The 13,436-nt window shown below is 41.6% G+C and overlaps 1 protein-coding gene across 1 annotated transcript in view; it reads right to left on the bottom strand.

Moving 5' to 3' along the window:
* Nucleotides 1-476: 476 nt before the first annotated feature.
* Nucleotides 477-13,436, bottom strand: part of THSD7B (thrombospondin type 1 domain containing 7B) — a 243,712-nt gene continuing 230,752 nt past the window's right edge. Inside the window, exons 22-28 of the mRNA XM_056496809.1 lie at nucleotides 9,772-9,931; nucleotides 9,252-9,425; nucleotides 9,075-9,170; nucleotides 7,901-7,983; nucleotides 6,721-6,913; nucleotides 3,331-3,418; nucleotides 477-1,621 (exon numbers count right to left, since the gene is read on the bottom strand). Coding sequence (XP_056352784.1) covers nucleotides 1,540-1,621; nucleotides 3,331-3,418; nucleotides 6,721-6,913; nucleotides 7,901-7,983; nucleotides 9,075-9,170; nucleotides 9,252-9,425; nucleotides 9,772-9,931 — 876 coding nt within the window. The 3' untranslated portion in view covers nucleotides 477-1,539. The remainder of the gene's footprint in view (nucleotides 1,622-3,330; nucleotides 3,419-6,720; nucleotides 6,914-7,900; nucleotides 7,984-9,074; nucleotides 9,171-9,251; nucleotides 9,426-9,771; nucleotides 9,932-13,436) is intronic.

Here is a 13,436-nt window from a genome sequence, read left to right as displayed (position 1 = left end):
GCAGGAGCAATGTTGGGTGGATGGGATCTCAACTTAGAGAAGGAAACCTATCTACAATTACATAATTTTTTCCATAAAACCATAACATTCAAACCACTTTTCAAAGCTGTGAATAGCAACATGACAAGCTGAGCAATGCCTTTTGCCCCAGTCATACCCATCTGCTGTGATGATCCAGTACCTTTGGATGGAGAAGGACCACAAAGGTGCTGGGCTGGTAACAATTTTCCTTTTTCTCCTCTGATTATTGGAATAAGCAGCAGCATTGAGTTAAAAATAAGACCAAGCATTCTCCAGACTTGCAATTATTCTCTCGACTTGTACTTGTCTGAACTCTTTCTCTCACTAATCACTGCAGCACAAAATAGTGCCAGAGGAGTTTGAAATCCAAGGCCAATCTCAGACTCAAATGACTAATAACACCAGTTGTTTACACACATTTAATTCAACATACCAGAAGCAATTTTCTCACTCTCTTTAGCATTTTATTTGCTTATAAATACAAGTCAATACCACAAGATGGCACTTTCTTACTTGCAACACACACTATTATAAACACTTACCCTCTTCAAATGTTCCCAGAATTTTACCATATGTAACTTCTCAGTGGTTCTGAAACATTTAAAATAGCAAGACCTTCTACAAACTGCATTTGTGTTTGATGTATATTAAATGAGGTCAGGTAATTAAATTCAAAAAAAAGGAATTTATAAATATTTCAGATAAGAAAATTTAAATACAAAAGCAGAGTTTGTTTTAATTAAACTGACTAACAATTTAAACTGGCCATAATGTATCTACATGATTTAATTAAAAATCCTTTTTAAACAATCAAATCCTCTAGCCATTCATCTAAACACCTATCTGCTCAGCTCTTTAGAAAATATTCTTGCTTAAGAAACCACCTATGCTTCTTCATAACAATCCTTATTCTGTCCTGTAGGTGGAAATGAAGCAAAATCATATTCCAGACTAGAAAACAGGATAAAAAGGAAGAAACTTTAAAAAACCTGATAACTTCAGACACTTCAACTCATTCTTCCTTGCATTTCTCAAAATACATGATCTGGTTTTAAAGTCTTTGAACGAAATGTAAACACTAGAAAACTCATTGTTGAAGTATGTGAAGAATAAAGAACCCTGCACTAATATAGTGCATAATGATGCTGTGTCAAACTTGTCATTTACAGTAAATGTCACTATTTCCTTGGGATTGTCATGCCTTTTTTTTTAACTAATTCCTTTCCATATCTGTAGATTCTCTCTTTCCTTTTTTGTTATTCCCATTGCTCAACAGGAAGGGATGTAGTTTCTGATCTCTTCAGAAAAGTTTCACAAGATCCAAGTTTTTTACTCCTTTTTTTTTTTTTTTTTTTTTTTTTAATAAAGAGGTGGCAAAATTTTTAGCTTGCAATCCTTCTGTTCTGCCCAGGATATTATACATCAGGAGATTCCTCAAAAAACTGAGAAGTCGGAGAGTTCCAAAAAAGAAAGCAGTTAAGGCAGTCGATGTCTACATTTGGATTTCTTGTTTTTATGTTACATATCAATGTCTCCATCATAGGCCAGGGTTAGAGGCTTCTGCTGTGGTGGAGGGCTCTGATGCTGCTTTGTTTTTTTGCTACAAGAAAAGCAATTCAGAAGACAGAATTACAAACTGTAACAAGCTCAGAAACATCATCAACCCCCAAACTTTAGTTTAAAAAATCAACTTTCCATAGTGGCTACAGAGTGCTGTAACTGGGTGGCACCACATGCCCCTCTGGTGCTCTCAGTGTGTGGTTTGGACACACAGCCAGAAAGGGGCAGCCAGCTCTGCTCCCCATCTGCAGAGGAAATAAAGAACATTCGTCTCCCACCTCTTCTCACAGCTGAGAGAACAAGCAACACCTCACAGAAAAATGGGAATGGGATATTCTCATTTTTCTTTGGCATGGTATTGAAGCAACAATAATTATTATTGAGAAATGCATTTCCTTAGCAGCCTCCATGTGATGGAGAAGTGTGTAATGTTATTTAAAAAATCCTCTGTAACCTCTGCTGTGAAGCAGAGAATGGAACTACATGGCTTGGAAAATAAGGGAGCTGCAGCTCCTAGGCTGTTATTTGAGCTTTTAACCCAAGAGAGAGAATGAGAGAAAGACTGAGTGAAAGGAGTAGGCTGTTGGGTGAGAGAGGGCAGTGATGCTGTGACCATGGCTGTGGCTCTCTGGTTGCCTGCCCTGACTGGACTGGGCTTGGGCCAGCTTGCACCACGAATGTTTGTCAGTTCAGGCCAAATCCTTGGGAACTGCAGGACACCTGGATGCCTCCTACCTCTCCCTCTGTGTCCTGCCAGAGGCATCAATGGCAGTGCCTGTCCAAAACCTCAAAGCAGGGAGGGCAAGGCGAGCTCTGCCAGGCTGGGCTCACCTCCCCTGTCTGCAGGAGAGCAGAACCCCTCACCCCCAGAAAAACCCAAAAGCCTCTGCACTGAAGGTGCAGGCCTGCTACCCTGTCCTTAACAATGGCTGGTAAGAGCAGCTTTAGACACAGGACATGCTTTCACCTCATGTATTCACTGCAGAAACCTATTTAGGGATTTTCTGAGCTGTAGCAAACAGCCAAAAAACCACAATTAACACCAAGAGACCCAATCTCCCATGAACTCTTATGCCATCTCTGAATCCATTTATCTTCCTGGCATGCACAGCCCTGGCAGCAGCAAGCTCACAAGGTATTAAATGCACTCTGTGCAAAATAATATCTTTTGTTTATTTTAAACGACCATTTAATCAGATGCCTCCTACATCTTTTATTGTGGGAGATAAAAATTCCATAGCACCCTTTTCTCCCCCATTCATGATTTCATAGATCTCTATTGTATTGTCACATCAAACATCATTTTTCAGCTGAATGTCCCATTCTATTTAGCCCTTCCTTGAGCAGAAGCCAGCTCCTTGTTCCAATCACTCTCCTGGCCTTTCTTCAGTTTTACTTTATCTTTTTTTTTGAAGAATACAATAAAACTTCTTTCTAATCCCAGCAGAAGCCTGAATAAATATAAGGGCCTATTGATAACCAAAAATAATTCTTTCCCTGCATGGCCACCAAACTTTTTCACAATAATGGCTGTTAACATTTACAACTGGGAGAGTTTTAATTACTCCAAGGTAGAGGTTGAATTAAGGCACTCAGGTAGTCAAACCTCTATCCTTTCCTGAAGCCTTGAGCATTAAATGCCTGCAATGCATTGTTGTGATGTATTTTGGGATTTTTGTATGTATTTTGGATTGTTTAAGTAAAAAAAAATGAGCTTTTATTTAAGAACAGAATACCTGCCATACTCACCACATCAAGTAGGATGTAAAAATCAGGAAAATGATGATGAAGAACCCTCCAGCTGATACTCCATATACCCATACCTTCAGTTTACCATCTGTTGGAACAAGAGGAAAAAGGACAGAGGTAAAAGACAAGAAAATAAAAAACTTTATTCTAAAACACACAAAGTTTTAAGAGATCAATTTTAGAGAAATTAGTAGCATCATTGATGGGGAACACAGCAGAGATTGGCTGGGAGTAATTCATAAACCCCATATATTTGATAGCAAGGAAGATTTCTGAAAAAAAATCCCTAATTTTAAATAAAAAGTTTTAATGGAAAGGGGCAGAAGCTCAGGATAATTGAGGTGCATTTCCTCCAGAGCCCAGTGGCTGCTCTGGCAGAGGCAGTTCAATGCTGAGCTGCCCCAGACAGACACAGGCAATACCTGATGTGTTTAGCTGAGAGCTGAGAAGGGATGGGATTGTTCTCCATAAATACTTGGGGGTCAGTTGGGGTAAACACCAGCAAGCATGAGGGGAAAAGCTGCTTAGAACTGGGAAACACTTGGGCAGCAAATGGGAATAAATTCAGCTTAGAATGAAAAGAAGAATAGGCTTTGTGACAGTAAGAGGGATAAAGCTGGGAAAGAGCTTTCTGGTTGGGCCACAGGAGCAGCAGACTGAAGTGGCTTTAAGGTAAGGCTGTGGTTTGGGCTTTTTGGGCTGCAGTGAGCCAGGAGCCCTGCAGGAACCCCTCCATGCACGTGGGCTTGAGTCTGTTCAAACATTCCCTTTTCTCAGAACACTTCACTTGGACAGGTCCTTAATTACAAGCTTTGCATTAATAATAACAGCAATTTTTGCAAGATCAATATTTCTGTTCCTCACTCTGTTTCTGGCTGGGCAGCTTTCCTTGTAGGGAGCAGGTTTGGTACTTTTCCACACAGCAGCAGTCTGAGCTGATTCACATCAACAGAGCTGCAAATACACACTGGAGGCAGGAACAGGAACCTGTGCTGTGCCCACAGACATGGTTTGACAGAGGCCATTTCAAATTCAGTCAAGTGAGAGGGACAATCACTGAGCCTGGTTTTCATTTTATGTTTGAATGACAAATTTTTTCAAAGGGAAGCACATTTAATCAGATCCCACTCTTTCTCATTTTTCTTCCAGACTTTGTGGAAAGGCTGAGTACCTCTCACAGATTTTTTCAGCTCCTCAAAACACTTGCAGACTATCTCCCATGTGAGAAGAGCTCTGTTCATCAGGTCTGGCTTGGTTTGTTTGAGTTATTTTGCTGAAGTTTAGGTATGAAATTTGTTGCCCTCTCATTTGGAGATGGCCAAGAAATATTTAGCAATCCTGCAGAGGGATTGTCACAGCCCCATAAAGGCATCACAGCATGTCTGCTCTGAAGGCAGCTCTGCTCTCCATCCCCAGCAGAAAGGCACTGGACCATGTCATCTGACAATTTAAACAATACTATTTAAATTGCCTCTCAAGTTGAGGAAAAGTTTCTGTACCTGAACTCTGGCCTCTCAGAGTATAGTTAAGAGAGGAAAAACACAGCCTGATTTGTAATCAGTCCTGTGCACTCCCGTAGAGTGTTTAAAAGAACAAAAACGTCAGCTTCATTAAATCCAAATAAAATTAGTGTTCCAAACTGTAAATGGAAAGGGAAACCACAGATAAGCTGGGGAAGGCACAGGTACTTTCACTGACCAGCACAATGTCAAGGACTGTGGTGCTGCAGGGTGTTAAGTGCCATCCATACAGGCAGCTCTCACCACAGACCTGCTATCAACAGCAGAACAGGGAGGTAACTGGTTTCCTGGCTCAGCCAGCAGTAAACACTGCAAATCCCCAGACTACTGAGCCTGAGAGCCTCTTTGAGGGGAGCAATTACACATTTTGTCGTGAAGTTAGACAAAGGGGAGTGATTTGAAGAGCAGCAGCCTTGAGCTGAAGAGTGAACTGCAGGATGCCACAGGGTTGCTGATATACTTAGCACACATGGAGGACCTTTATTCCTTTCCTATGTATTGTTTCTATAACATTTCTGCCCTAAAATTAAGCCACACCATGTTCTGTAACTGTTCAGTCACTGTTTCTGTTGCAGACCCTGGGTGAGAGTTGGCTCACAGGTGCTGCACTGAGGTAAAGCCCTCCAGAAGCTTTTAGTGCTGCAAACTCAAATGCTGATTTAAAAAGAGAGGACTGCAGCATCCACCTACACCTCCCTCCCTTCCTTTTTCTAACCCCAGAAAGGTACCAGCCAAAGAGATGACACCCAAGTAAGACAACCTACAGAGGGCCAGGGATGTTGACAAAAAGGCAATTAACCCCAAACCTGTGACTCAAACTGCTGGTGAGCTGCGTGGGTGAACTGGATGAAGGGTTTGATCAAAAAGCAGCCAACTTTAAAAGGCTTTGGACTGAGCTCTGTGAGCCCAGAGACTGTCAGTGCAAAGGTTAACCACTGTCTGCAAATCAAATATGTAAATGTAACATTCAAAGTGTGATCACATATATCAGACAGAATTATGGCTCCCTGAATCCCCTAACAGAACCTTTCAGTTCATGTTTTCTAAAGTCTCGTGTTCATTAGGAACTAATTGCAAACAAATGTAATGTCAGGTACCTGAAGAGGAGGAAGAACTGCACTGCCAGTATTTTATAATACAAGGAGAACAGATGCATTTCAGTAAAACCTGACACATTTGATTCCCATTTTTAAAGTCCTATTTGCATTTCATAAATTTGTTTTGAATGAATTCATCTTCAAAACCACAGTCAAAAAGGGAATCAGATATTAGAGCCATGGGCCCGTCTGGGCACATGCAGCCTGTGGTTCCAACTGGGAAGGATTTTATGCTTTAGATGTCAAAGATCCACCTGGGATGAGCTGCTTGGGCACAGCAGCTGGTCTGCCTTTGTGGAACACTTTTAATGTGTAACTTCAACCCTCAAGACTAAACTGTACACTTTCTACCCTGTTCTTTTCATATATTTTTGAAATATGGTAAGAAACAACCAATGTTTTCTTTAATGAAATCTTAAGCACTTTGTGCTCTGAAACTTCTGAAGCACTAGTGCTCAATATCTTTCCTAGTCCAAACATATTACTTCTAGAAACATCATCAGATAATAGCTCTAAACATCCCCCCAAATCACATATGAGCACACTTTTGCAAAATATTATTGCTTCCTTCTGTCTCTGCTATCTCTCAACATAAGAAATTGTGATTCCTCTGTACAGCCACAAAGGCATGAAAGACAGCACACGAGCTGGAAACTGGGAGGTCGCTCTGCAGCTCCCAGAAAAAATCTCTGATGTTATCATCCACAAAGCTTGTTCCCTTCTACAGAAACCTTCTAAAGACAATCTATTCCGTTCATATTTAAGTTTTTCACCTGGATTAAAAGGTTGAATAGACCATCCTTTGAAAATGTCATGCATTTTGGAGTTGACAGGTTTATTTTTTCCGGCAATGGTCTTAACATCAGCTTTCTTATCTTCTAAACCTGGTACCTTCACGCAGTAATCCAGGAGCCCATTTGATCTCATTACTTCTGTATATCCCCGCTCACAGCCGCAGACTCCTCTCTGGGAGATAAAAGGGAATCCAGCATTAAACCAAGCAGTGCCCTCACTGAACACACTGAACACACTGTGAACACTGAGAACAGTGCACACTGCAGGGAAAGGCTTGAACAAACTGCAAGGTGTAACCTGCACACGCAAATTCACCCCTGCCAAACCAAACCAGCCAGGAACTGGTATTGCAAGCCCATTTCAGTTCAAAAAAAGCCCAAATATATTTGGGGAATTGGTTGAAAAAAGTCAGTAATTACAGAGAAGTCCAACATATAAATATTTCATCCCAACAGGCTTAACAACAGGAATCTGTGGCATACTCCGCTTGTCAGTAACAATTTTCCCATTGACCCTGCTGGGCAATAGAACAGACAAACCAAAAACCAATCCCCCCGCAGACCCAAACCCTCCTCACATATTTCCACTCCAGTATTTCACAGGACTATCTAAAATGAAGCTTTCTTATGACCAAATATCCATTGCCCCAGATCAGACTAAGCAGTTTCTTCAAGAGGTTTTTTAGAAGTCTGTGGTTTGCTAAATAGATATTCAGTTTTCTGGATTTCTATTTTAAAATTGTTTTTAATATTGTTTTCCTTTACTAATTGTCTTATATCTATAATGTCTATCTGAGGGTCTGATACTCTTGGTCTGAACAGATGATTGATGCTCTCCTCTTTTGCAAAAGTTTTAATCAGTCCCTTTTCTAAATAACAGTGCAACGGCACTCAATTAAAATTAAGCCAAGAGGTTTAATATTAAAATTAAAACAAAAACCCCTCCATAGACCAAACCCAAACTTGCAACACCACATAAATACTCCATCACTCGTTTGTGCAGGTCCCTGGTTTCCTTTCAGGATGAAATTCCCACAACATCCTCGAGGTGGTACCACGGCTAAACTAAACTATTTTCTAAGTCCTGGAATGCAATCTAAGATGCAATGGAATTGATTAGATCTCGCAGAGTTGATTCCCAGCCCTGCTCTGCAGTTACCTGTGTGCAGTAGGAGAAGGGTTTTCTGCACGCCGGGCTGCAGTGCCGGACTTCGGCAGGTTTCGTCCGAAGAGGACACCCTCCTGGAAAAGAAAATACTGAGTGCCTCCAAGGGCATGCTTCAAAATGCTTTTTTCTTAGATCACCACAGTGTAAGAAGTGCTCGTCTGCTTATTTTATATAGTTAAATACTAGTCTATTAAGCACATTAGCATAATATCTGTAGGCATCGCATTAATTAATTTGCCTTAACAAGGCTGGGAATCATTACCATACCCATCTTGTTAATGGAGAACAGAGATATACAGATTTAAGCAATTTGCCACTGGCCACATAGGAAGTGGGGGACAGAATCTGGAATTAGATGCAGATCTGTGTCCTCATTAATGGCTTATCTACATAAAAATACATAATCCACATAACGCCCTTGCCCATCCTCACTTGGGAAAGCCTGTGTTTCTATAGGAATAAAAACATGTTAATGAGTTCTTAAATACTTGGCAACCTTTGCACATAAGACTTCTGTTATTATCTTAACTAGTCATTATAAATAGAACAAGACATGAACATCTGCATTTTCATTTCTACTCTCTCCTCATTTACCCTGTGCATATTGAAAGAGATCCCATGGATATGCATCCTATTGCCTTTTTCAATCTCTCATGGAGCTTCAAAGTTCTGACCATGAATTTCCCTTTTCATCCTGCACAGGGAGAATTTGTAGGTCACAGCAACAGCAGGAATCTCACAGTTTGAGTGATTTGAGACTCCTGTGTTTTGAAGAAACAAAAGAAAAGGAGAAGAGGTACAGAAGATGGGGTCTCTACCACGTGTGTGATGTTCTCTTCTGCTCTTCACAGCCACAGGAAGGTTGAACTGAGGGCTGTGCAAGCCAGCCCAGGCAGCCCTTTAGTATGTGTACACTCATTTCCTCCCATGACCAGCCTGACAGTAAGGGCAATTAGCCCAAACACTCCTGTGCAATACATGTGTGATGCTGGGCAGACAGCAAGGCTGCTGGGCTCCCACTTGTCTTTCCTACCCACAAAAATCCAAACCGAAATTCTGGAAGAGTGAGGAAGGATGCCCAACTCCCTCTGAGCAACAGATGCAGAGGCAGGAAAGCCTCTGGAGACATTTCATTCCAGGTGTGCCAGGCCATTTGGGGACATACCCGTGACGTTCACTCCATCCGAGCGCTGACACCACACCGTGCGCACGTTGTCTCGCCAGGGGCTGCTTTGCCACAGGTAGTCGTAGCACTTCCCTCCTGCAACACCAACACCAGTTACTCTGCAGCCTGCAGCACCCAGAACAAACTCCTGCTGGGCAGGAAGCAGCACTTGGCTACCTGAGCAAGGCCGTGTCTCCGTGTCCTGCCCGGAGCAGCTCCCCCGGTGCTCTGCAGACTGGACCACGAAGGCTCTGGAGCGGGACTGGCGCCCCGTTGTCTCAAAGCTCCTGCCACTGATGCAGGTCAGCTCACAGGAGCTCCACTCTGACCACTCTGTCAGGTGGCAGTCGCCTGCACATCAAAACAAGAGACCACAGGTTTTCAAAAAGAATTAACCTTGAAGGATAAGGCTAAGGCTAACCTAAGCACACAACAGCTTTAATAGTGAAATATCCCTAAGATGTCTCTCAGTAGTACACGATATTTGGATTTCCTGCTTCATGGGATATCTCATTTTCTCAAAAAACAAAGGAAGACTTGCTCAGGTGGTCTAGAAACAGCAGACTGAGCATTTACCTGATCTGCTGAAGCACAGATTTGTACTACAAGGGCTGACAGTACTCAGAACTATGGGAGCATGTCCACCTCAGATACCACCACAGGCAGAAAACTCACTGAGACCTTCTAAAGCCTTTACCTGGGCAAGGCACAGAGCAGGGTAACTGCAGCACATTTTCTTTTGATGGTAGCTCACCACACAATGTATTTTCTACTGGTTTGGATGTAGCAGAAACTGATGCATCGTGCACTACACACGTAAGGTTGCGGACTTGCAATCCATCTCCACACTGTCCACCCTAGGGGATGAGGAAAGGGAACAGAGCCACACATCAATGACATTAGAAAATGACAGAAAAAACATAGTTGATTCTGTATGAAAAGTCTTCAAAGCTACACATTTTGTCTGCAGCAGTATCCCCAGTTATGAGAAGACATATGGAGATCTCTGTACACCTCTCTACAGAAGCTCGGAGGCAGGGGCAGGGCCACACATGAAAGTGTGTCATTATCAAAAGTGTGGAAGAGAATACATTCATAAAGGATTAATACCATCTTTGAGGTCTGCCCTTCCTGCCTTTTACTCAAATTAATGAATTTACTGATTCTTAATTAATGCCAAGTAGTCGAGCACAGAATTTCTGGGCTTCTCTTAAGAAGCCAAGAACAGGGCTTGCCCATAAGGATCAGACATTTCTTCTACACTCCTTTGATGATACAACCCAAGAAGAGCACTCACATGATTTAAACCCTCCAACAGCAAAAATCCTTACTGCATTGTGGGCTGTTTGTGTCATGTTCAGAAGGGAGTAACCATATCTGGAGCAGAGATCACCAGCTCATGTCACACTCTACCCAAACACCAACTCAAGTCAGCCATCAACTGTCAGCACTAAACCCCATTGGAACAAGAAAAAGGAGGCTCTCTCTGAGCCACTCCATGCTCATCATCCCAGTCCTGAAATACACAGACATACACCAAATTACTGAAGATGACATCCCTTAGTGGAAAATCAATATTCCCTGGCTAAAGTTATGATCCAGGGCTGAGGATGTTCTGAGAGATGAAGCACTGAGCCTATTTCTAGAGGGTGGAATTGTTTCATTCTCATCAGATGAAGAGCTGTAATGCTGTTCAGGTGCTCATGTCTGCAGGGTGCCTTATGAACACACACCTGAAGCCTCATGGAAATGGCACTTTAGAAAAATTCAGTAAACAAAACTCAAGGAGAAGGAGACAACATTGCCTTTATATAACCAAGGGAAACACTCCTTTGGATTTCCTGGCAGTGGGTTCTTTTAAAATAATGGACTTCATCTGCAGAACAGAATGGCTCCTACTGAGTGCATTCATCCAGCAGCAGGTTTGCTAGCAGGAATCTTGAGAACACCTCTCCTGCACACACCTGGCAGCTTTTGCATCCTCTCCCTCCCTTCTGCTGCAGATCCACAATAAAATGGGACTAAGAGCATAACCAGCTGGATTTAGAGCAGCTGCTCATCTAAAGCATCTTAAAGAAGTAATAGTGTAGATTTACTATATGCAGCCAGATTCCAGGTTTTTAACACAGTGTTTCACTTTAGTCAGTGTGTAACCTACTGTTCTAAATTACTGTTTCACTGCTGAAACTTCTGTTGTGGTCTGAGATTAATGGTGTGTGAAAAACTTGTGCACCTGTCCACTAGGTTAGAGTGCTTAGAAATAACTTGTGGGAACAGAAGATGAAGGGAGAATATTCTTGGGGAAAATAGACACTAATCAAACTGCAGTATCTCCAGTTTGAAGTGACTCAAAGAATGACTAAATGGTTGGAGAAGACAAGAAGAGTTTTCAAAAATATACCTCTCCTACAAACAGTATGTAATTATTCATATATATATATCAATATATAAATAATAAGAGGAATAGTGAGAAATAAATAGGTCAAAACATTAATTTTTTTCAGTACAAATGTTTCCACTATAAAAGGCTACAGGCAACACCCTCCATTTTTCTATCACACTATTTTGGAGCTACATTCATATTTTTTAACGTCTAGAACAAAAAAAAAAAAAAAACAAACAAACAAACCTCAAACCTACAACTTCTCAAAACAATCCCAAAAATAAACATTTGCTTTTAAACAGTGGCTCCCACTTGCTTGCTTTCTTTCAAGACCAGCAATGGCTTTTAAAAATCAATTGAACACACTTAAAATGTCACTCTGTCACTTACAGTAGGAGATGCTTTTTGGGATATTTGAAAAGGTCTTAAGCAATGCAGGAGCACTGCATTAACTTCCTTCTCATCCTCAAACTTATTCGTGTCCCCAAAATGATACATTTGAAGATCTAATTAATAGATGTGGAACAGAGGAAGTTTGTGCCAGCAATGGCACACTGAGGATTCAGGGAATAGCTGCTAATCAGAGGAGAACTGCCAAGGAAACCATCACATATTCAAAACTCGGGATCAATTCTTTGTTGTAAATGCTCTTCTTTGAAAGAAGTGATCCTCTGAGGTTTGCCTAGAACCAGGATTTGCCTCTTGAGCTTCCTTGCTGGAAATATGTGGGAATTTATCTTCCCCAAGGGATTCCTGCTCATTTATCTGCAAAAATTCCTGTGCTGACCCTAGTGAGGATGCAGAACCCATGCTGGGTTTCCTAAATACAGGATGTATGTGCCCCTCCACCAGCACCTGCACAGAGCCTCCACCTCTCACCCTGCTCACTGTGATGGGAAAACAAGGAGAAGGTTACAGCTCCTGTGTTGGACAGTCAGGGATCTCTGGAATTCACAGACTAATGCAAGGCAGCATCTCCACAAGCCTTCTCTCACATCACATCTGATACTTCCCACATGTAACACTCCAACGAGACAGGAGGTCATAGCCCTAATGAGATGCCTCACCCAGATGTGCCTTCAAGAAAAGTTTTCACTTTTTGGCTTTTAGAGGGGTTCATGTGTGCACAATTATTTTAAGTAAAGAGTTGATTGGGCAATGCTTTCACAGGTTGATGAGCATTTAATCAGGTAAAAGTCTCTCTAATAAGGGAGTGTTGCATGATCACATTTATGGGAGTGCTTTTAAAACTGTTAGAAAGGAAAGGTTCTGAGTCTTTTTAGGAATGTCAGCCAGCTCCTGTTTGATGATGCCTGGCTATTCCACTTATATTCACTTAGTGGAAAAAATGATGAGCAGTGTCAGACACTGTTAATTTTTTTCCTTGTTTTTAAGCTAATCAGGGTAAACTACTTCAACTCTAGGAGGAAAATTATTTAACCCTGTAACCCTTTAAAACTGGATGTACTGACCAGTTCCTAAGTTCTGCAGCCCTCTGGATGCAGGGGAAATGCCCCCATGCTGCCACAGGTGTGCCTGGGATACGTGAAATTACTTGGGGAGCGACACACTGACTTCCATACCATGACAATCAGCAACACAGAACACTGCAGGCTCTATTCCTAACCACAAAGACACCTCTAATTATTCACATGAAGTCAATTTAGCATAAAATAGTCCTCCTACAACTAGGAATTGCAGTCTCAGTTATAATACATGGAAAAAATATTTAGCCTTATAATTAATTGTCCTGTTTCTATTATTACAGGAGGACACTTTCACACTATGCATTCTGGCCTTACCATAGGATGCTTTACCTTATTTCACAAAGCATCCATGAAAACAGGGCTTCTGAAAGCTTTCTTTAGAATGCAGGCTTAAGCTTCTTTTCCAGTAAAGCACAGGAATAAATCACCCTGTATTTATGAACTACATTTAATTCCTAAGCACCTCATTAAAGAGAAGTGAACATGAATAGA

The sequence above is a fragment of the Oenanthe melanoleuca genome, chromosome 7 (genome assembly GCF_029582105.1).
Source record: "Oenanthe melanoleuca isolate GR-GAL-2019-014 chromosome 7, OMel1.0, whole genome shotgun sequence".
NCBI lineage: Eukaryota > Metazoa > Chordata > Aves > Passeriformes > Muscicapidae > Oenanthe > Oenanthe melanoleuca.
This window is presented reverse-complemented; position numbering and strand designations above follow the sequence as displayed.